The sequence below is a fragment of the Poromitra crassiceps genome (genome assembly GCF_964638095.1).
Source record: "Poromitra crassiceps genome assembly, chromosome: 2".
Classification (NCBI taxonomy): domain Eukaryota; kingdom Metazoa; phylum Chordata; class Actinopteri; order Beryciformes; family Melamphaidae; genus Poromitra; species Poromitra crassiceps.
Window position 1 is genome coordinate 77888340 of NC_139624.1, and position 23869 is coordinate 77912208.

General features: G+C 43.6%; 1 protein-coding gene across 1 annotated transcript in view; it reads left to right on the top strand.

Moving 5' to 3' along the window:
* Window positions 1-1955: 1955 nt before the first annotated feature.
* tpk1 (thiamin pyrophosphokinase 1) overlaps window positions 1956-23869 on the top strand; it is a 211292-nt gene continuing 189378 nt past the window's right edge. The window contains exons 1-2 of the mRNA XM_083632286.1: window positions 1956-2014; window positions 15949-16023. Of these exons, the coding sequence (XP_083488412.1) occupies window positions 1972-2014; window positions 15949-16023 (118 nt within the window). The 5' untranslated portion in view covers window positions 1956-1971. The remainder of the gene's footprint in view (window positions 2015-15948; window positions 16024-23869) is intronic.

The window sequence follows — 23869 nt, forward strand, 5'->3', positions numbered from 1 at the left end:
AGAGAGAGAGAGAGAGAGAGAGAGAGAGAGAGAGACTTAAAATAGAACATTTCAAAGAAGCAGATTTTTCGCAAGTGTCAAGAGTTTAGGGTTTTAATTTCAAACTGTCAATGGCATATAGGCTACTATTCATATATTACAATATTAATACTTTAATGAAAAAAGACAAAATGAATTAATGAATTAACTACATTTCATGTTCATTATAGGGATGTCAACCAATAACCGTTTAACCGATAACCGACTGTTTAAACATTAACTGATTAATACTATCGGTTAATCTCTGGGCCAAAATATTTGACTGGTACTCTAAGGTCTACAAAATAAATAACCCTTCAGCCGGAGGCAGAACTCGCCATCTTCGGCTGCTCGGAGACCTCTCTGGGCTTCCCTACAGCTATGGAACAGTCCATGACACTGGGGACAACTGTTGCCAAAAAACGAATTCTAATTGTGGTTGATGGAGATATATATATATATATATATATATATATATATATATATATATATATATATACACATACATACAATCAGTTAATCAGTAAAACACATTTTTACTTTACCCCAACAAGTCATAAAAAAACACGTTTGTTGTTTCACAACGGTACAGAGTACAGAGCTGCATCGCCAAATGACAGATATGATATGCGCACATTCAGAGCGAGATTCATTTGTAGGCTATGCATTGATTAACTGTTGTGCCCCTGGAAACAATGGCATGACAATCTACTTGTTTATTTCAGAATAAGATATTTACAGACGAGGAGAGACATCTCGCTTGTCTGATCGCTTGGCCCGGCGTGGTCTTCGCTCACTGTGCTCCCATGTGAACAGACAGCTAGCCAGACACAGCATATAGGCTACTGTCGTCAGTGCGCCCTGCTGCCTCGTGACAGACTGTCATCCGCTGAAACACATGCTCCGCACCGCACAGGGAAACGTGAATAAGTGTTGCGCCAACTTCGCCAGCCAGGGCAATGCATTAGGCTATAAATAGCACATTTTAATCTTGTCGGTTGTTTCGGTTAATGATCGGTTAATGAGCGTTGGTTGTCGGTCAGGAAAATAAATCATTTTCGCCATCCCTAGTTCATTTACTGCAGAGCTATTTAAACTGGAAAGGACCTTACCATTAAATTCATGGGTCCATCTAACCTTACTATTGTATAAAATGTGCTCACCCTTACAGCTACAGTTTCTCCCAATCTCATCATCATCTTGTCCCTCAGGCACTAGTAGGCTCGTTTGAGATTAGCAAGTTCTGCGCATATTCCACCAGCGACTTGCTTGGCCCGTTGCATGATGGTTATAAAAGTTGCTCCACCTGCTCGACTGTGTGAGCCACGGGACTCTCGTGAGAGCGAGGCGGGCGCAGGTTTGGAGCGAGGCGCCACAGTTGCTCTCCACCAACTGCACAGCTGCTCATTGGTTCAACACAGGTCAGGTGACACCCACACAGTGAAATTACGAAACTTAAATTTTATATCTATTCCAAGATGTCACTCCATATTTTACATAAATAGCACCTGTAATGCCTACATTAAAATAAAAAATATGTGAATGTCTGGGTCGTTTGAGCAGTGAGTGTGGGTGGCGCTAATGCACATTTTAATTTCTTTACCAACCACTGTTAAACAAAACTGTAGAAGAAGAGACAGAGCAGTGAGTGTGCAGTTGGGGGTGTTGGGCTTGTTGCCTCACCTGACTGCACTCAGCTGCTCTGGTCTGCTTTCCAGGTGAGGCAGCAGTGTCATGTTCATAAAATCTCCACAGAGAAAGCCATATTTAAAAACCTGGCAAGGTACTCCAAACCGCTTCTGTGGTAGTTCCCGCTACAATAGTGTCTCCAGGACCACCTTTTGCCATGATGACAGACTCACAAGGTGAAAACAGCAGCAGGATAGTGACAGTATCCCTCCTCTGTTCCAGCTGAGTCGGCCCATTGAAGAGGGCTTTCTGTGGACGCCGGTCATGGATGGAGAGCTGGTGCCTTTGGACTGCCTGCTGCCCTCAGGTACTGTGCATGGAGGAACACAGTCTCACTCAAGCAAGTTCAAGTTCAAGTATATTTATTGTCATTGTTAAATTGCTCCAACAACGAGATATAGACAAGCATCTCCCTGAGACGTACAGTGCAACACCAGGTAAAGTGCATCGGCCCAAATAATAAATACATACAATAAATAAATACATTATTCTATAAAGGCATCAGAGTTAGTGACTGTTCAGTAGTGCATGTAAACAGTGAGTCCAGAATGTTGTACAGAGTTCGTGAGCAATGAGTGTGAGACAGTCAGAGTTGGTCAGAGTTCATTGTTCGGGGGGGGGGTGCAAACACACACGTGCACCCAGCCAATTAAATACACAGGTGCTTGATTGACTGTGATTGACACACACACACACACACACACACACTTTACTGTCATATCTTCCTTCTCCTCTCTACCTCTCCCACACACTCTGACATACATATATTGTGCGCTGATCCCAGCGCACAATATACAAGGAAGCAGTCTGAAACTAACGTTAGTTCAGTGCGGTAGTAGCTTGATAGCTGACAGCTAGCAAGCTAACAACACAGGTAGGCTACGTTATTAAAAGCAGTAAGCACAACACTCACCAGAAATATTAAGTGTCTAGCCAATCTGCTCCCACAATTGAGCCATTCTGTCTCTGTTGCGATAGTTTCTCCATATGATTAGCTGCCAGAAAAGGAGCACCTGACAGCGTCTTTCTGAAAAGTTAAAATATTTTCAGCTGGGAGCCGGCGCACAAAAACGCCGGAGCGCTCTGAAAATAGACGCTGGGCGCTGCGCACTTTCTCTAGACGTCCGTGTGCGCCCGCATACGCTCTCCCCCCATTGGAAACGACTGAAAAAAGACGCTGGACCTGAGGAAAAGACGCTAGGTGGACACAGGCCCTAACTGATTCTTTAAAAGTGCCATTTTGATTATTTTAAGCAATGGAACATTTCTAAAAATATTAAACATACCGCTAACTCCACTTTGCCCCACCACAGCATTTGAAATTTGAGAGAGAGAGAGAGAAAAAAACTGCTTGTACTGTAGCTCATAAATCTTTAGTTTGTTAACACAGTTGCACAAATTGTTTGTAGCAAGACGGTTTGGTCCAAAGTTTGAAGGCTAGCAGCAATGCCACAGACAACGTATGCCAACAAATATCCACTGGGGGGGGCTGTTCTTAAAGAAATAAATACATACAGAAATAAATCCGGCCCCAAAGTGGTCAACACTGACCGGGCTACAGGCATATGACCTGGGCTTTCACAGAGGTCGAAGCTGGCTATAGCTGCCTTTAGCCACTGCTCTGAGGTGAAGGTTTAGGTGAGCTCCCTCATGGTTGGCTGTGTGGGTGTGGAGGAACATAAGCTGATTGGTTTAGGTGAGCTCCCTCGTGGTTGGCTGTGGGTGTGGATGAATAGGTTTGGCATAATGGACGATGGCATCGACCATCGTGATGGGCCGACCCCCCATCGACCTCTGAGCCTTCTACATCGGATCATCATAATTAATTATCTGTTAGAATTAAAATTGTGCCGTTTTAATAATAAAAAAGGCCAAGTCCACTTACCGTGACGCGCGGGGGACGCGCCGGCGGCATTAAACAAGCGTGCCCAGTTCAGTTCAGGAAAGCCTCCACTCCCCCTCCTCCTCCCCCTCCTCCGCTCCACTGCTTGTCTGAACTGGGTGTGATTGTTTAATGTCGCCGGGGCGTCCCCAGCGCGTGAGAAGTCGGCTGTGTTGTGAAAACTTTTTAAGACAAAGAAGAAACTTCACGTTCTTTCCTGTTTTCAACCCAAAGTGAGTACAAGTCTTCAACCGTGAATTTAACTCTCCTGTTTCCAAAGTGAAAGTTGGAGTCGCTCCATACTAGATACAGCAGCTGCGTTTCTCTAGCCATTTATCCTAAACTCTCTCTATAGGTTCAAAAGCCCACGCAAATCTAACGTTATATCAGTCAGTAATTCAGTCAGTTTTCTGCCAGCTAGTTAAATTCAACACACACACATTGTTGGTGAGGATCTGTAACGTTAACGTTATTTGTTTTGCGCCGTTCAAATTGCTGGTAGTGACAGCCACTGCCCACTTCAGTCGCCTGGCTCTGCTGTAGCACAGAGCAGAGGCTAATAGCCTATCCAAGCCCGCTGGTATAGAGACAGTCGGCATGTCTGGGAACGCCCATACAGGCTCTAGGAACGCCCACAATAGACGCTGGGTTAGCTGACTCAGCCTGGCTGGGGGCGTGGTCAGGGTGGGGTAAAAACCCCCCTTCTATCCATTCAGCAAAGTTAGAATTTAGCTGATAGCCCAGCCCAGGCAGACACGATCGGGGATTTAACCACCGCAGTAAATGCACATCTGAGCAGACGTCTTGTGTTCTGCTCTAGAACCCCCAAACCTGTAGAGCCGCAGCACCGTCTTTTGGTGAGTCAGCCCATGAGCTATATCGGCGGTTTTACCCCACTCGCACGCCAGCCGTTTAACATTTTGTGGACGTTCCCACACATGCAGACTGTCTCTATCATATAGCTCAGCTGTCCTGTGTTGTTAACGTGAACGCATTGCAGCGGCTCGCCAAATGGAATTACAGCAACGCAGCAACTTAATAAATAATTAATTATTCCCCCCACCCGCGACGATGCCATCGTCCAAAACGATGTTTCACTGTAAAACAATCACGATGGGTATTTTCATGACATCCCACAACCCTATGGAGGAACATACGCTGATTGGAGATCTGAGCCTGAGGGCAGCTTTTACCCAGAGCTGCAAAGGTCAAGAAGAGGATTATAGTGCAGTCAGGCCTGTAGGGCAAACAGCAGGAACATGGAGTCCTCTGTCTCTCCTCTCTCTCCTCTCTCTGTCTGGTATTAAAGGGATAGTTCGGTTTGTTTGAAGTGGGGTCCTATCAGCTAGTTCGATACACTAACTGAAGTAGGTACAGTGGTCTGCAGGCTGGGCGCATTGTGGAACGAGACCCGGCACTCAGAGCAGCACCCAAACCAGTCTTTTCTCTGTAAGTACGGGGGGTCAACAACTAAAACGTAATTTAGCCACCTAAAACACCTAAAACAACGCCCACCTAAACAAATCGATATCCGTGTACATGCACGCTCTATTTTGACAATTTTCAGCGCTTTACTTTTCCGCAAAACAGCAGTTTCATTCGGCACTGCTTTTTCTCCCAACCGTACAACTACCATATTCCTCCGCCTGCACAGAGCCGCAGCACTGGATTACTCCGCAGTTATTTGGAGGTATTTTAATTCTCTCGGTTTGTTAGTGAAGACACAACAAATAGAATACACGAACGAAAATATGAGTGATTTTGATAGCGAGGATGATATGCCATTCACCTTGGTGACAAGAGGATACAATTATGAACCAGAGAGAATACAGAAGAGGAACTTTTGCAGAGAGTGAACAGGCAGAGAGCTGCTCCTCCTGTCTAAATGCCTGGGTGCCCTGGCTGCAGACCTTTTTCACCATTCCCAGGATAAATTGTGGAAAACGTCCCAGACCAGAGAGGCCAGGTGACTTGTTGTCTCTAAAGTAAGTCAGTGTTTTATCTCTCTTCTAAGCCTTCCTGTTTTGTAAACTGTGGCTCTGTGCTCTGTGCTGGCTTTTAGCGGAGGAATACGGTAGTTGTACGGTTGGGAGAAAAAGCAGTGCAATGAAACTGCTGTTTTGCGGAAAAGTAAAGCGCTGAAAATTGTCAAAATAGAGCGTGCATGTACACGGATATCGATTTGTTTAGGTGGGCGTTGTTTTAGGTGTAGTAGGTGGCTAAATTACGTTTTAGTTGTTGACCCCCCGTACTTACAGAGAAAAGGCTGGTTTGGGTGCTGCTCTGAGTGCTGGGTCTCGTTCCACAATGCGCCCAGCCTGCAGACCCCTGTACCTACTTCAGTTAGTGTATCGAACTAGCTGATAGGACCCCACTTCAAACAAACCGAACTATCCCTTTAACGCTACAGCTACATTTCTTATTTCAACACAATTTTTGAGATCTGGTTCTGAAGATCAGATTTGATCACTCTGTAAGATGTTGATGTAAAAATACACCCATTTGAGCTAATCAATCCATATTGTGAAAGGGGGCTGCAGCGAGCGGAGCAGAGCATCCTAGATGCAGCCCAAATGATGTTCTGGTGTTGGGTGTGGTCGCTGACAGGAAATCTTCTGAGTGTGTAGGAAGTGATGAATAGAAACTGAAAAGAAGTAAACAAACAAACAAAAAAACCTGCCTAATTCAGTCAGTGATTTCCTATGTTTCCAACAATGTGTTTTGACAACCTTCAGAGAACTAGTTTGTGAACATTGAAGCATGTCTTTACCCATTACTTTGAACACGTCTTGTTGCTGTCATGCATGACTTCCTGTTGAAGCTACTGTCAGGGGAGAAATCCATATCTCTGCTTGTTGGCTTTCTCCCTGTATGATTGTTGTACAACATAGTCTGTATAGTCTGTATAGAAAGCCTTAACGTTGAGGCTTAGCGCTGATGGTTTAGATACAGTAGGTTGATAGAAAGCCTTATGTTGAGGCTTAGTGCTGATGGTTTAGATACAGTAGGTTGATAGAAAGCCTTATGTTGAGGCTTAGCGCTGATGGTTTAGATACAGTAGGTTGATAGAAAGCCTTATGTTGAGGCTTAGCGCTGATGGTTTAGATACAGTAGGTTGATAGAAAGCCTTATGTTGAGGCTTAGTGCTGATGGTTTAGATACAGTAGGTTGATAGAAAGCCTTATGTTGAGGCTTAGCGCTGATGGTTTAGATACAGTAGGTTGATAGAAAGCCTTAACGTTGAGGCTTAGCGCTGATGGTTTAGATACAGTAGGTTGATAGAAAGCCTTATGTTGAGGCTTAGTGCTGATGGTTTAGATACAGTAGGTTGATAGAAAGCCTTAACGTTGAGGCTTAGCGCTGATGGTTTAGATACAGTAGGTTGATAGAAAGCCTTATGTTGGGGCTTAGTGCTGATGGTTTAGATACAGTAGGTTGATAGAAAGCCTTATGTTGGGGCTTAGTGCTGATGGTTTAGATACAGTAGGTTGATAGAAAGCCTTATGTTGAGGCTTAGCGCTGATGGTTTAGATACAGTAGGTTGATAGAAAGCCTTAACGTTGAGGCTTAGCGCTGATGGTTTAGATACAGTAGGTTGATAGAAAGCCTTATGTTGGGGCTTAGTGCTGATGGTTTAGATACAGTAGGTTGATAGAAAGCCTTATGTTGAGGCTCAGCGCTGATGGTTTAGATACAGTAGGTTGATAGAAAGCCTTATGTTGAGGCTTAGCGCTGATGGTTTAGATACAGTAGGTTGATAGAAAGCCTTATGTTGGGGCTTAGCGCTGATGGTTTAGATACAGTAGGTTGATAGAAAGCCTTATGTTGAGGCTTAGTGCTGATGGTTTAGATACAGTAGGTTGATAGAAAGCCTTATGTTGAGGCTTAGCGCTGATGGTTTAGATACAGTAGGTTGATAGAAAGCCTTATGTTGAGGCTTAGTGCTGATGGTTTAGATACAGTAGGTTGATAGAAAGCCTTATGTTGAGGCTTAGCGCTGATGGTTTAGATACAGTAGGTTGATAGAAAGCCTTAACGTTGAGGCTTAGCGCTGATGGTTTAGATACAGTAGGTTGATAGAAAGCCTTATGTTGAGGCTTAGTGCTGATGGTTTAGATACAGTAGGTTGATAGAAAGCCTTAACGTTGAGGCTTAGCGCTGATGGTTTAGATACAGTAGGTTGATAGAAAGCCTTATGTTGGGGCTTAGTGCTGATGGTTTAGATACAGTAGGTTGATAGAAAGCCTTATGTTGGGGCTTAGTGCTGATGGTTTAGATACAGTAGGTTGATAGAAAGCCTTATGTTGAGGCTTAGCGCTGATGGTTTAGATACAGTAGGTTGATAGAAAGCCTTAACGTTGAGGCTTAGCGCTGATGGTTTAGATACAGTAGGTTGATAGAAAGCCTTATGTTGGGGCTTAGTGCTGATGGTTTAGATACAGTAGGTTGATAGAAAGCCTTATGTTGAGGCTCAGCGCTGATGGTTTAGATACAGTAGGTTGATAGAAAGCCTTATGTTGAGGCTTAGCGCTGATGGTTTAGATACAGTAGGTTGATAGAAAGCCTTATGTTGAGGCTCAGCGCTGATGGTTTAGATACAGTAGGTTGATAGAAAGCCTTATGTTGAGGCTTAGTGCTGATGGTTTAGATACAGTAGGTTGATAGAAAGCCTTATGTTGAGGCTTAGCGCTGATGGTTTAGATACAGTAGGTTGATAGAAAGCCTTATGTTGAGGCTTAGCGCTGATGGTTTAGATACAGTAGGTTGATAGAAAGCCTTATGTTGAGGCTTAGTGCTGATGGTTTAGATACAGTAGGTTGATAGAAAGCCTTATGTTGGGGCTTAGCGCTGATGGTTTAGATACAGTAGGTTGATAGAAAGCCTTATGTTGAGGCTTAGCGCTGATGGTTTAGATACAGTAGGTTGATAGAAAGCCTTATGTTGAGGCTTAGCGCTGATGGTTTAGATACAGTAAGTTGATAGAAAGCCTTATGTTGAGGCTTAGCGCTGATGGTTTAGATACAGTAGGTTGATAGAAAGGCTTATGTTGAGGCTTAGCACTGATGGTTTAGATACAGTAGGTTGATAGAAAGGCTTATGTTGAGGCTTAGCACTGATGGTTTAGATACAGTAGGTGAAAACATTTCTGCTGTCAAACCTTACTGTCGCTCTGCTGGAAATACCTTGACGTGACTTCATGTTGTCTACAGTCCATGAGAATGAGAACAAGTACAGATCCTGTACAGGACCACAGCGCTCTTCCCTTCCTTCTCACCTTTCCTGACTCACCTGAAAAGGCCTCCTTATGAATAGCAGGCGCCGTGGTAAAAATACAGGGTGGATTTTTCTCCCACTCTCCATCTCTTTACATTGGTTGTATGCATACTTTGAGAGGAATCCATCCACGTCTACACAGAATTCCAATCGGAATTGGACTCCAACCACTTTCCACATCTGGTTGTGAAGATCTAATGTGAGGAAAATGTGCTTTTTCTTTTTTGTGCCTCCCTAACATAAATGGTCCTGCCACGATCACATGATGAGTCACATTGAAATGACCAGAGTGACCAGAGGCTATTAGTAGGGGTGGGAATCACCAGATGCCCACGATACGATACTAAAACGATACTTGAGTCACGATACGATAGTATTGCGATATCGCCGATATTGCGATATATTGAATATTGCGATATTTCGATATATTGTCTAACTCCTTTTCCTACCTTTTCCTTGACGTCACCGGAAGTAAAACATGCAGTGTTTTTTTGTTTTGTTTTGTTTTTGCCCCACACGTAGGCTACATTATTAAGCTTCTCTGGACTCAATACGCCACTGCAGGCACGGACTGCAACATCGGGCGCTTCGGGCAGATGCCCAGTGGCCTGGCATGGCATGGCCTTCAAAAAAGAAAAGAAAAAAGAAATATCGATACTTGGCGTCCAAATATCGATACAATATTGTCAGGCAAAATATCGCGATACTATGGTGTATCGATTTCCCCCCCCACCCCTAGCTATTAGTGCTGCATTCATTAAAGCTGTCAGCCTGTATGTGTATATGTCTCACCATGCCTGCATTTCTCTCTCTTATCCTCCTTCTATTGTCTCTCTCTCTCTTTCTCTCTCTCTCTCTCTCTCTCTCTCTCTCTCTCTATCTCTCTCTCTTGATTGTTGTTGTTGCTTGGCTGCATATCAAACTGCTGCAATCAGCTTGTTGGACTAGAAGCTACACTGTATTTGAGTTAGTGTCCGTTCATGTGTGTTTGCTTGCGTGTGTGTGTGTGTGTGTGTGTGTGTGTGTGTGTGTGTGTGTGTGTGTGTGTGTGTGTGTGTGTGTGTGTGTGTGTGTGTGTGTGTGTGTGTGTGTGTGTGTTGGTCTTGATTTTCCATGCTTGTCCAACTCAAAAATCAATAACAATAACAAACACAAAGGCCAACATCAGTCAGGAAACATGCAGGCAGTTATCAGGAGGTGTGAACCTTTATTGAAACAAATGTTTGAACACTGTTGCATTCACATGAAAGGCCAAACTCTTCAGGGTCCTTCTACTAATCCAAGATGTCTGCTAAAGATTTGACAGCGAGTACAAAATATAACTGCCGGCTGCATACAGAGCAGAGCCAGCAGACATTCTCCACATCATGCACTTCCATCCATATCCTGTAGAGGCAGGGTGGAGACTTGTCTATGATGTCCTACATTTAATTAAAGTTGATTTTTCTTGACTGTACAGTCGGAAAATCTACGTGCTTGACTGAGTATGTGTCTGCAGTTTGCATGTGTATGTGTGTGTTTGTGGTATTTGTATTCTGGCACTTTTAAAGGCATCCCAAGGTGACATTCCTTTCAACAGCGTGCGCAAAATGTCACGCACCTCAATGTCACACACCTCGTTGTGTTTGTGCACGTGTGTGTGTGTGTGTGTCTGAGTGTGCGAGAGGAGGCGTTGTGTAAAAAGTCACAGCTGGTTGACTTTGTCTTCTGTTCTCTGTACACCTCTAGCCAATTAAGAGACAAGACTGACAAATCTACTCCTCCTTCTCACCTACCCCTCCTTGTGTCCTCATCTCTTTTATCTTCCTCCTCTCCGTCTCTCTTCCTCTCCTCCTCTGCCCCTCCTCTTCCTCTTGCCTTAGATTGCTGGTCGACTTTCATATTTGAAATGTGATGTGAACTTTATAATAACATTAAGCCTGCTGCAGCAACAAAGTCACTGCCTCATAAACATTATTGTTTTATTTTTCCATACTTTCTCAGCCAAGTCAGAGGGGTCATAGCCTGCTAAAACCATCCTGATCACGTGAACTCACATTCTGTTTACTTCTAGGGCTGGGCGATATAGTTAAAAACTATATTATCAATATAAAATATTTCATATCAGTCGATATCAATAATTATTGATCATTTTAACTCATTCTCTGCCAGGGTCATTTCGGTCTGTGTGCTCCCAGTGCCAGGATTTTGAGCATATTTCCTGATCTTCCAGGGCCCACAGAATATTCTGTGCTAGGAATAAAATTACACAACATATCTCACAATAAAGCAGAAACTCTCTTCTTACCCCTTGTAAAAAACTGAAACTCTACCATGTTTCCTTGTTTAGTTACAAGCAGTGGAAGTTAGCTTGTTTTCACTAAAAATGCCCTCTTTGGAACAGAAATAGGAGAAAAAGAGGTTTTTAGTGAAGGACACCGTTTCAAGCAGAACTCTCTTTTGAGCCTTTTATTTTTTGCCTCAGTGACACATCAGACACATTATACAGTATTTGTTTTCCCAAATAAAAAAATAAAAAAATAAGAGAATGTATTTGAGGGAGCTGTGTCGGTCCATCCCGCCCAGTGAGCGGCTACAGAGAGAGAGAGAGAGAGAGTCTGGCCCCTGGGGTTTCTTGACAGATGAGGCTTGGCCGCAGTATTTATCAAAGTATGATAAATATGTGCACAAAATCAAATAAATAATTTACTTTTACAGTTGCCATGTGGATTTTTAGCTTAGCTTGATAAAAGCATAAACAAATGGAACGAACCCTTATGTGGTCACACTCACACACTCTCTCTCTCTCTCACACACACACACACACACACACACACGCACACGCACACACACACACACACACACAGGAATAACGAGTGCTGTAACGTGACCTGCTGTCACGTTACCTCTCATAACTAACGTTAGCACAGAAGATCACACAATAGCTACGTTAGTGCTGTAAACTTTGAAATGTTTATGTGACACATGTTTCGCCTTGGTTGCTGGGGACGGGTGTGTGACGCGGTTTGACGCGTTTGACGTATCCATGTGATTCCCCCTCCCTTGAGTGTGACAGAGCTCTCCCTTGAGAGGGAGAGCTGGCAAGAGGAAACGTGAAGCGAGTCATGCCGGCGGCATAAGTTATAAACAATGCGTGACAATTATACTCGAATGTTGTGTGTGTGATCATTTCATCTCAAACGCGATACAAAAAATAGGCTACTTTTTACAATCGTCATCGCTCTCTCCAATTGGCACCCATTTCTCCTCCTCCGATTCATCTGTGTCAGACGGATCAGAACTCTGTGAAGGGGAGCCTTCGTCGCCATGGCGCTCCGTCGTGGAGCAATAACAAAAACGCTGGCGTCTTCCTCGCCATCGTCGCCAGCCGAGAACTCTGGATGGGACTCTGTTTCGACCACAGGCTCCACCCATAAATACTAAACTAGCGGGTTCCTTTTATCAGTTTGACTTGAAACAGTGTCACAGGCTGGGAAAGTGTCTGATGTAATGTAAACAGCCAAAACATGAAAGTACGTCCGAGTACGTCTTTGGCACAGAACGCCATTGTTAAAAGTACGTCCGGGTACGTCTTTGGCAGAGAATGAGTTAATGACCAGTTTTTATTAATAAAAAAACATGAGAAGAAAAAGGTTGCATTTAACCACTTCATTTTGAATCACCTTATTTTTAAGGCACACATGTAATTTGTCACACACACACATACATGCAGGCGCACGGGAACCTATTTCCCACAAGGGGGGCTGAAGCATACAGTATACCCCGACCTGCGCGGCGCGCTTTTTAACAGCTGTACGTACCATTACCCTCCAGTCTATGGCGATACTAACTAACTTCATGACTGTAGCTCACTGTAAACTGAGCGGACAGTGCCGGTAAGGTCTTTGTTATGTGGGGCCGGGGGGGATGTGGCAAATGAGATAAACTCCCAAGAAAGTGGAGTATCCCTTTAAGAAAGGAAGGGAGGCAGTCATGAATGTGAAATGACACACAGTGAGACTTTCACAGTGATGCATCGAGGTGCCGTACAGTGAGCGAGACGTGAGGAGTGCAGTTATGAAAGCCAGCGGTTGATGGGCTGAGGGTTATTCAGTCACCAAGGTCTTGCTATTCAAATGAGCTTTGATTTAATGAGAACATCCTTGTGAGCCTTTAAGTGCACAGATTTACCCGTCTCCAATTGTGACTGTGACAGGGATTGTGACCCCCAGCCGAGGAGAGTTGAGGCACTTTAGCTGCAAGTTACTTGACTGCAGGTTACCCAAATGATGTGTGCACGCACCCACACACACACACATGCTAAAGAATATGCATGAGAATGCCACACTATTTGACAGAATATTTAGCTCATACATAAGCACCCCTATACGAGGGATCAGCCGAGCAGCATTTTGGTAAACAAACCACTTCACTGGGTGGCAACAGCAATGGAACCCTATGGAGCCCAAGTGGCACGAGGCGTTGAGTGTCTGCTCTAGCCGGCTTGACTCTGTTTACATTTTAAAAACTGCGACAGTTCACACAACTTTAACACAACATGCATATTATACATCAAACTCTTGAGCTAATTCTGCTCTCACTCAGAATGTCAAAATATAAGCGATGTGATGTGTAGTTTTTGAGATATTAACGTTTGTTTAGCACAACTCATACTATTAACTGCCGCGGGGTTCCGCATTTCTGGGTGGCAAGTGACGTCACGCTGATTCGTCCTATAGTCTGGATGGGATTTGTCAGGTACTGTAAATCAGTGAGTCAGGTAATCTAGTGGCAGCAGAATTCAGTAATTATTACTGTGCGAAATCATGACAAATGATTATTACAGGGTGCTCATTGCCGCCGCAGGAGTAGTAGCAGTAGCAGAAATTAATGATTGTGAAATACAAAAAGATGAGATTTGTACATGAAATACAGGGAGCCAACATTATGCAGTGGATTGTTAAGATTTCAACAAGGAAAGATGTGTTTCATGATCAAATTGCCTGAACATTGAATAACAGCTGAAAGAAGTAAGTTTAGCGTTTCATCCTCCTTCAAGTGAAGATGAATAACCTGTTGTAGAACTCCCACTTCTTGTGTCAGATTTTGAAGGCTATTGTCTGCATTAGGGTTTATCTCTACTGTATTTGTAACCTTCTCCCGCTGTGCTCCTTGGTAATTTCTCCCGTTAATATCTCGATTTTATAGTAATACAAATCAAATTGCTGTAGCAGGCATAGTTTTACAGCTAGAGCGAAACTGAAACTAGAAGACCTAAGGCATCCATTGGTACTAACCATGTCATGCTAGCTTGTCAGGAAGGGGGATAAATAACGCTCCAAATTTAGGCTACATTTTGGCCAGGGAAAAATTGTCAGGGTCATTTTCAAAGGGGTCCCTTGACCTCTCACCTCAAGATATCTGAATGAGAATGGGTTCTATAGATACAGTTACATCCTATTCCTGACTGAAACGTCTCCTTAGTGATTTCGGGGAATAATAAAATTGTAATTTACTGAATAGACCTATTAGATTTGACCCATAGTATAATAATCCCATTCAGAACGGCCTCGCCATCGTCACCTTTTCAGAACTCTTCATGGAAGAAAAGAGATAATGGATCAACTAGGGGTGGGGGAAAAAATCGATTCACCTAAGTATCGCGATTTTTAATGTCACGATTTTTTGGATCGATCTTTTATTCCAGAATCGATAATCGCAAAAATTTTTTTTTTTTTTTTTTTTTTTTTTTTTTGGGTGCTTGCAGTCAGGCCACTCACTGAACAGCAGGCCAGGCGCCGCCTACTGGTTTACTAGTGGTTTTATTACTTTATTAGTTAGTCTGAAGTAATAATTCGGCCCATATCGGCCTGGCCTGCTTGGTATCTAATGCCCGGCCTGAATTATGATCCCAGTCCGCCCCTATTTTTAACTATATCGCCCAGCGCTACTCATGATATATAATATACAGTCTCTAGTGTATGATTCAACTTTTCCCATGTTCTAATCTAGTGTAAAAAAGCAAACAAACTGAAAAAATAAAATAAAAAAATAAACAAAAATCGCAATAAATCGTAATATCGAATCGCAATAATCGTAGAATTGCAATACTTAAGAATCGCAATATAAATCGAATCGGCACCCAAGAATCGTGATAGTATCGAATCGGGAGATAAGTGAATCGCCACAGCCCTAGGATCAACCATTTTATTGCCAAAATGCATTGACTTAGGTTAAGCAGTTTCACACTTTTTTTTTTAAGTCGTGTTTTAAATGTTTCCTAGTAAAAAGAACAGAAAGAAAAGAGTTGCCAGTGAATGTGAAACTCTACTCTCCACTCTAAAAATGTGATATTCTACATTAACCTTGGTGTGCATTATTCAAAGTACTAAAAAGCTGAAGTTGTATTACTTCGCCTGGCCTTTATAGCCTGTCAGTCAGTCAGTCAGCCTTGTAGTGTACCTTATGTTCTTCAGATAGCTTTGTCCTCATACTGCTGTGAAGTTTTAGGAGTTATTAGCCAAATAAAGCAGAGAAACTGTGTTGTTCATCCTTGTGAAGTTGACCTTGAAGGATAAGTTCACCCAAAAATTAAAAGCACGGGCAAAGTGTTTTAGTCCCCAAAACAGTCCTGGAGTTTCACACATAAACATGAAAGGGCTTGACACTGCTCATCTGGCATAATCCAAGTCTCCACAAGCCCCAAGATGCCAAGTTCACTTGAAAAGATGTAATTTATTTTACACCCTATTTTTAGCTGAAATGAATCATCCACTATCTCAGCAAACATCTTAGCTTCACTGTGGACAGCCTCACAATACAATTTCACACCCTTTTAACATAATTACATACAAAATGGAGACATTTCAAAATAAGTAACTCATCGTCTGATGTCACAAAAAACAAACCACTTTCTTCTGTTTTTCATCCACACTCTAATTATCCTGGCTCTGAGTGATGCACGATATCACCTCATTAGCACAGCTTTGTTTTACTTTTCTTACTCTTAGCACTTTCAAGGCTGTCTTTGTGCTGTTTGCTATTTGATCCCCTCTCTTCTGTCTGTGTGGTTAATACCTTTAGGTCTCTTTCTCTCCTCCCTCCAGGCACACAGAGGATCTGCCTGATCATTCTGAACCAGCCTCTGGATAAGGATTACCTGCACATCCTCTGGAGTAAAGGTAGATACCTGAGAGATCACCGACACTAGGGCTGGGACGGATCAGAAAACCCACGGATCGCATCGCGTGACGGATTTTGAGCCACGGATCACGGATTTTTCGGATCAGCAAAAAAAAAAAATATATAGGCTATATCAGATTTTTTCTCTCAAAATTTGATTTTCGATTTGAATTTTTAATACTATTATACTTCTCTAACCATTTGTTGCCCTGCACAGCTCAAAAAATATTTTTTTTCTCATGACACAATTTATGCTTTTACTCTGAAGGCAGAACAACAACTTCCTGTTTTAGGTGGCACTGCGCCTAACTTCCTGGCTGTTGCTAGCTAACGTAGTCACTTGACACGGGTAGGCTACAGACCAGACCGGGTGAGTCTGGAAACATAACGTTGATGCTACGTTATGCTACTCGGTGGCCCCACGTGTTGTTTTGTTGTTATGTGTCCAAGGCAACATTTCACCGTCCGGTGATAATGTGTTCGTGAAACGCGTGCGCGTGTGTGTGTGTGTGTCTGCGTGTTGTGGCTCTGGCTATCTTGTGCATCCCGCAACATGCTGCTCGCATTCCTGTGCTTTTTCAGAGGTGTTGAAATAAGTTTGTTGTCTTTAGTAGCCACTAGCCACAGCCTTCAGAGAGACTTTACAGCGACGACAAGGGATGAGGAAGCTCACTTGTGCATGCCATGATGCCTGTCTGTGTCTGGCTGCGCTGCAGGCGTTATCATACACTAACGTTAAACGTTAAATGAAACGAAAGGTGTGTGGGGGGGGGTTCCGCGGACCAGGACGTTCCGAACCGTGTGCCGAACCGTGGGGGCTGATCCGTACGGGTCACGGATTATCCGTGACCCGTGCCAGCCCTAACCGACACAGATCACACAAGCCTCTTTATATCGCTTAGATCCCAACTAGACCACCCATCTGCATGGGTTTGTGTCTAGCACGTGTTACCCTGTTGTTTTCCTTGAACGCTGCTCGCCCCCTCACTTAGTCCTCACGCTCGACATCTTAATTGCTGTCATGTGAATGAAAATGGCTGCTCCCTGCCCTCTGCCCACAATTCCTGTGAGGAGCATTCTAATGATGGTGGAGGAAAGAATGTTCCTTTTCTGCTGCAGTCTGATTTTAATGACTCGTGTGGCTCAGAGCTTTGTATCACCCACAGGTACATGACCTGAACAGTGCTTATCCTGATCCACCCTCTGCTGCTAAACAAGATATACTACAGCGATTTCCACCGCCTTCATATTTTGAAGGCCCACTCTGTGCACTATTGCCTTGTTGCCGCGCCACTGACTTTTGTTTCCATAGTGATTTAGTGGAATTACTTTTTGAATCTGAAATGTAATAACAATAATCATAACTATATATAGCACTTATCAAAACAGGGTGACAAAGTGCTTCACAGCAGAAAAGACAGCGGCGATAGAAATAAAATCTCGAAAACATAATACAAAATACCTGTCCAGTATATTAAATGTAAAACAACACAATCAACAGCAGTAATATATTATTTCTGGCTTCTCCATTTCTGCACTAACTGCAGTCTAGAAATCCTCTGCTGACTCAACCAAGTGTACAATGAATTGCAGTAATCAAGGCACGACGTGATAAAAAGCATGAATTACTGTTTCTAGGTTCTTGAATGCTAAAATAATCTAATCTTCAAAAGTTTTCATAACTGTAAGAAGTGTAATAGACTGTGCAACTGTTTTCACATGTTTTAAGTTGTGGTTGTTATCAACAGTGATTCCTATTGTCAGGGTGGTACTAGGATCCACAGCGAGCTTGGCTGAAGCAACAACTTTATAAGCAGAGCTTAGCAGAATAACTGAAACAGCGGTACAGAGAACAACAGGATAACAAAAGGCGATCTACCCAAACAGGCTGACAGGCGAGAGAAGGTCCAACAATCAGGCTGATACCAGGTCTTAGAAGGCCACAGAGCTAAAACCAGAGAGGAAAACAGGTGATAAGGCACGTACAAACAGGAGAGAGGGGTAACGCAACAGAGAACAAAGCAGGTACCTTACAAAGCAGACAAACTGATCAAGAGAAAGACAACAGAGAAACATGGCCCATATAAACGCACACTGAGCGGCGTCCGGGTAGTGCAGTGGTGGATTCCCTGCCTACCAACACGAGGGTCCCAGGTTCGAGCCCCCGTGTTACGTCAGATTCAGATTCAGATTCATTTATTTAAAGAGTGGGACATTACACGTTAATGAACAGTACAGCCGTACAGTAAACATGTCAGGTTATAGCCCAAGGGCTAGTTTCCACCTGTAGTCCCATGGCAGGTTGATGTAATCATGAAGGAGAAAAAAGATTAATAGTACAAAAAAGATTAATAATACGGAAGATTAGTAAAACCAAAAATGATTAAAACACACACAATTAATAGAACCAAAAAATTAATAGTACAAAAGGTTAGTAAAACCTAAAATGAATAAAACACACAGAGCATGCAGCGAAACATGACAGATGTTAAATGTGGTCACATTGTTGTTTTGATCTGAGCCATAATTTCAACTGGCCTTTGAAAGTGGCGAGACTAGGGCATTCTCTAATAGAGGGAGGTAGATTATTCCAGAGGGTGCTTCCCGTAAAGGATAAGGTCTTCTGGCTAAAAGAAGTTTTTCTAAAGGGGACCTCGCAGACCTTGTTCGTGATGGCCCGAGTGACACGGGTCGAGTTGGCGGTCGAACGATATTTGATGAAGTCAGCAAGAGGAGGCGGCGCCAGTCCATGTAGAACTTTGTATATTAGACAGGCAGAGGTGAAATTTCTAAAGTTCTCAAAACTTAGCATGTCATATTTACGTATGACATGACAGTGGTGATGAGAGAAGGGTTTTTTATCTAGTATTTTCAGGGCTTTTTTATAAAGTAATTCGGCTGGTTTGAGAGTAGTTACTCCTGTCAACGACCAGCTAGTTATACAATAATTCAGATGCGAAAGGATCATCGAGTGTAAAAATAGAAACGCAGCGTCTGTGGACAGACAGCTCCTTATTTGTCTGAAGTTATACAAGTGGAATTTAATTTTTTTGGAGATCATTTTAATGTGGTTGCTGAACGTTAGGTTGGAGTCCAATATCACGCCTAAGTATTTAAACTCGTTAACCACAGATAATTCCTCTGACCCCAAGAAGACATTGGAGCGCGGAGGTGCAATGTTTCTTTTAGAAAAGAACATACAAACTGTTTTTTTTGCATTCAGCACGAGACAAGATTTAGTTAGCCATGCCTGGATATGAGAGAGAGCTGAAGATAAGACACGTGCCGCCTCCCCTGGGTTTTTAGCCCTTGTGAAGATAACTGTGTCGTCAGCATAAAGCTGGACATCTACATTAAAACAGTAATCAGGAAGATCATTAATGTACAAAGAAAAGAAAATTGGCCCCAAAATTGACCCTTGGGGGACCCCTACTGGACAGCTCAGGTAAGGGGAGCTGACTCCGCCAACCACAGTGCACTGCTCCCGGTGAGACAGATATGATTCAACCCATTTAATGGCCGCAACAGAAAAATTGAAGCTGGACAATTTAGAGAGGAGCACACTGTGGTTGACGGTGTCAAACGCCCTCCTAAGATCGAGGAACACAGCTCCCACACAACCATCCCTGTCCAAGGAGCCTTTTATTTTCTCCAAGAGCAGGACCAAAGCAGAGTCAGTTGAGTGATGTGGACGAAAACCAAACTGCATGGGGTGCAAGGGGGTCTGGCTCGTCTCAAGAAATTCTATAAGTTGTTTAGCAACCCATTTTTCAATGATTTTAGAGATTATTGGTAAAATACTAATGGGTCTAAAGTTGTTCATGTCAGATTTATCACCAGCTTTGTAGATTGGGGTAACTGAGGCCAGTTTCCATGCCTTTGGGACGGTTGAGTGCTTGATGGATAAATTAACTAAGTGCATAATAGGTGGCGCTAATGTCTCTTTATTTAACTTCAAGAAGCTGGTGTTAAGACCATAAACATCTTTAGCCTTAGAGCTGTTCAGAGCACTAATTATATCAATGACCTCAGGTACAGAAATTTCCTGGATGGTAAAAATTGGTACTCCATTGACTGTAGGGTTATTCACCATATTTACAGGGCATGTGGATACGCCAAACTGTTTCGAGATGTCATCAATAGATTTTATGAAGAAGGTGTTGAGTTTTTCTGCCAAGGTGACAGGGTTGCTCACCAGCTGGTTGTCGACCTTTAATTCCATAGCTTTAGTGTCCTGTTTCAGTTGTTTACCTGTCAGTTTATTAATATTTTGCCAGATTTTTTTGCTGTTCCCCCTTGCACTTTCCATAACAGTGATAAAAAAGTTGGCTTTAGCCTTCCTTAATTCAGCAATCACCTTATTTCGAGCTGAAACAAACAATTGTCGGTCAGTACCTAGCCCAGTTGTAATTGACTTTTTAAGCAGCAGGTCCCTGATTTTCATCAGTTTCAAACACGACGAGTTGAGCCAGGGGAGGGAGGTGGATTTCCTCCTCCTGTGGCTCCCTCGTCTGGAGAAACTGAGGATTACATCCTTCAACCTAGAGTGAAACATATCGCTACTGATGTCTGCATCATCATACGTGGTGAGATTATCCCACTCAATATCTTTTAGAGCTCTTGCCAGATTTTGTTCTTCGTTTTTAGGGACAGTCAAAGTGTTTGTACGGTTATCAGAAGTACTAGAGAATGGGTTTTGGAAGCGGGATTTATTAAGTTTTCTGGAAAAGAAAATCGCATTATGGTCCGAGATTCCTGTTAACAGGTTGTGTATTTTAGTAACACTTCTAGGTTTGTTCGAGAAAATTAAGTCAATTTTTGATTGAGATCGATGAGTGATTCTAGTGGGTTGGTCAATTAACTGAGTAAAATTAAAATAATCCATAATTGATTTCAGGCTTTTTCTATCTTTTTTCACGTCCCAATTTATATTCCAGTCTCCAATCAAAATAATTTCTTTTTTGTGGTCACATGAATTAAGGAGCGTCTTGAGATGATCATAAAAATCAATTTTAGCCGAAGGCTTGCGATAGATGCAGACAATCACCAGCGACATTTCATCGGACAGAGAGATATTTACACCAACACATTCTAGACTAAAATCATTGGGCCATATAATCTGGTTGCATTTCAGATGTTCCCTAACATACAAAATTACCCCCCCACCCCTCCCCTGACCCCCCCTATCCCTTCTAAAACTAGTATATCCAGGTAGTGAGATAGCAGCTTCTGGTGAGGAGCTAGTTAGCCAAGTTTCAGATATCCCCAGAAAATCAATGTTAGAGTTACATAGCAGGTGTTCTAATTGCTCCCGTTTAGGTAGCATGCTACGGGCATTTAGATGCCCCCCGAACAACCCCCCCTTTTTACATACAGGGTCCCAAATTGTCCTTGCTTGATTTAGTGTACGAAATATTTTTAAGGATCGATGTCTTTTGATTACAGGGTTTCTATACTTAGCTAGTTTAGAGGAAAAAGGCAGCCCAGTTCGATGGGCCGCTGCTATGGACCTCTGGGATGCAGGCCCTAGGCCCGTTTGATGGATCATCTCCGCTGCGCTGTTGGTAGCCAGGGGTAGCGCCGCAGCCGAGCTGGTGGTGGAAGACGAAGGTGGGAGGCCATTTGCCTCCCGCTGCGGTAACGCTGATCCTCTTGGTGGCCCTGCCGAGCGGATCGCTGGGGTAGTTGGGGATACCCTCTCCGCTGCGCTGTTGATGATCGGGGGCCATCTCGTCGTTGTGCTGTTTGGGATCGGGGGTGACGGGTAGTCACTGGCCTCCTGCCGCTGCGCTAATAGGCCCGCTAACGGACCTACACGGGCCTTGCTGATGGTAGTTGGCGCAGCCGAAGTGCTGTTGATGGTCGGAGGCCGTCTCGTCGTTGTGCTGTTTGAGATCGGGGGTGACGGGTAGTCACTGGCCTCCTGCCGCTGCGCTAATAGGCCCGCTAACGGACCTTCACGGGCCTTGCTGATGGTAGTTGGCGCAGCCGAAGTGCTGTTGATGGTCGGAGGCCGTCTCGTCGTTGTGCTGTTTGAGATCGGGGGTGACGGGTAGTCACTGGCCTCCTGTCGCTGCGCTAATAGGCCCGCTAACGGACCTTCACGGGCCTTGCTGATGGTAGATGGCGGTAGCAGACTACCACTGGCCTCTCGTGCCTGCTCGTAGGCTAATAGGCCCGCTAACGGACCTTCACGGGCCGTGCTGATGGTAGTTGGCGGTAGCAGACTACCACTGGCCTCTCGTGCCTGCTCAGCTGACCCTCTGTACGGCGCAGCCGAGGTGCTGTGAGGTAGCAGTAGCTGCGGTAGCGTTAGCCAGGTTAGTGGGGGAGGGTGGCTAATTAGTGGCAGCTGGGAGGCTTGGATAGCCTCGTTGATAGCATCCAGACACTGTGGGCCGGGATTAATCTCCACGTCGCCTGCCAGTAATACAATAAGCGCCAGATGTAAAAGTCTTAACGTCTTACTGCCTGGGTTTATTTTCTCTCGTGTCGTGGATGGAACTCTTGCTCGTCCGTTGTTCAGGAAAGCGGAGTACAGCAGGTGCTGACTCCCATGAGCTGGGGAACAGGCTTTCCCGTCGCATTCGGTGGGTAGACGTTGTCGTGTTGAGGTTAAAAGTAGACACAATATAAAAACAGTAATTGGTATCCAACCATAATGTGGAAATACCATCCGTTTAAAAGCACTGAAGAGGTTGGACCAGTACAATCGGGGAGAGAAAATGGGAGAGAAATCTGGGGAAAAAACAACAAAAACAAACAGACACACTGATGCTGATTTCAAATGGGGGGCAGCTGGCTGGATGGGGAAGAGTCCAGGAGCTGATTGGCAGATGACATTACACTAGAGAGGACTGTCCCCCCTAAAGCTAAAAAGAAATGTTCCAGAGAGATGTTGGGGTGTTTTTGAAGTGCCAGCATGCTGTGGTGTGGATGTCGGAAAATGGCTACTTTTCCTGATTAATTTTCCTCTTGGCAGTAACACATGTGGGACTTGGGGGCATTTTGACAGGATGATTTTAATAGTGTGTGTGATGGCTGATCTCAGATCTTTTGCGGTTTGATGGTAAACACGCTTGTAGCAAGTTTCTCGTTCCTCACTTGATATGCCATGTATTTTTTTTTTTATTATTATTATTTTATTATTTTGCATTTTTGCAGAACAGGCAGATATCAGGACAGGAGGTGTGTCACTCTCCAGATGGCTGCTCACCTGGAGGCATCTCAGCCAGGTCTGCCCCGTTACAGACACAGATATCCCACCCAAACGCACACACGCACGCACGCACGCACGCACACTAGAGATGCAGCGGTATGATTTTTTGACGGTATGATAACCTTGGAGAAAATTACCACGGTTTCACGGTATCACGGTATCGCGGACCTTTATGTATTCTTGTCAAATATGGCACAAAAAAAACATTTTTTTTTACCATGAACAAAATGATAGTTGAATGGGGACCATGATGACAAAAATATCTTTGGCAATGAAGTATGCCACAGCATCATTTAATTATGTGGCATGTTTGGATTTGGGTGCATAGGCAAATGCATGTTGAATTGTTGGCTGGTCTCTGCAGCTGTTGATGTGGATACCCCTCCGCTGGTGCCAGTACTACTGCTAGCCTAAAAAAAGAAAAAATACAAGTTTGTAACCTACATCTGTAATGACAGTTAACTGTTGCGAATGTGTGTGTGCTTGGATATATAACAGTACTATTCTTACTTATCATAAATGACGATTTATTTAATCTAATTTTATGTAAAACTAAAACACATATAATCAAATAGATGCTTATCTTTTGTAAAAATCGGATGGACACTGACTGCACTGGACACAAA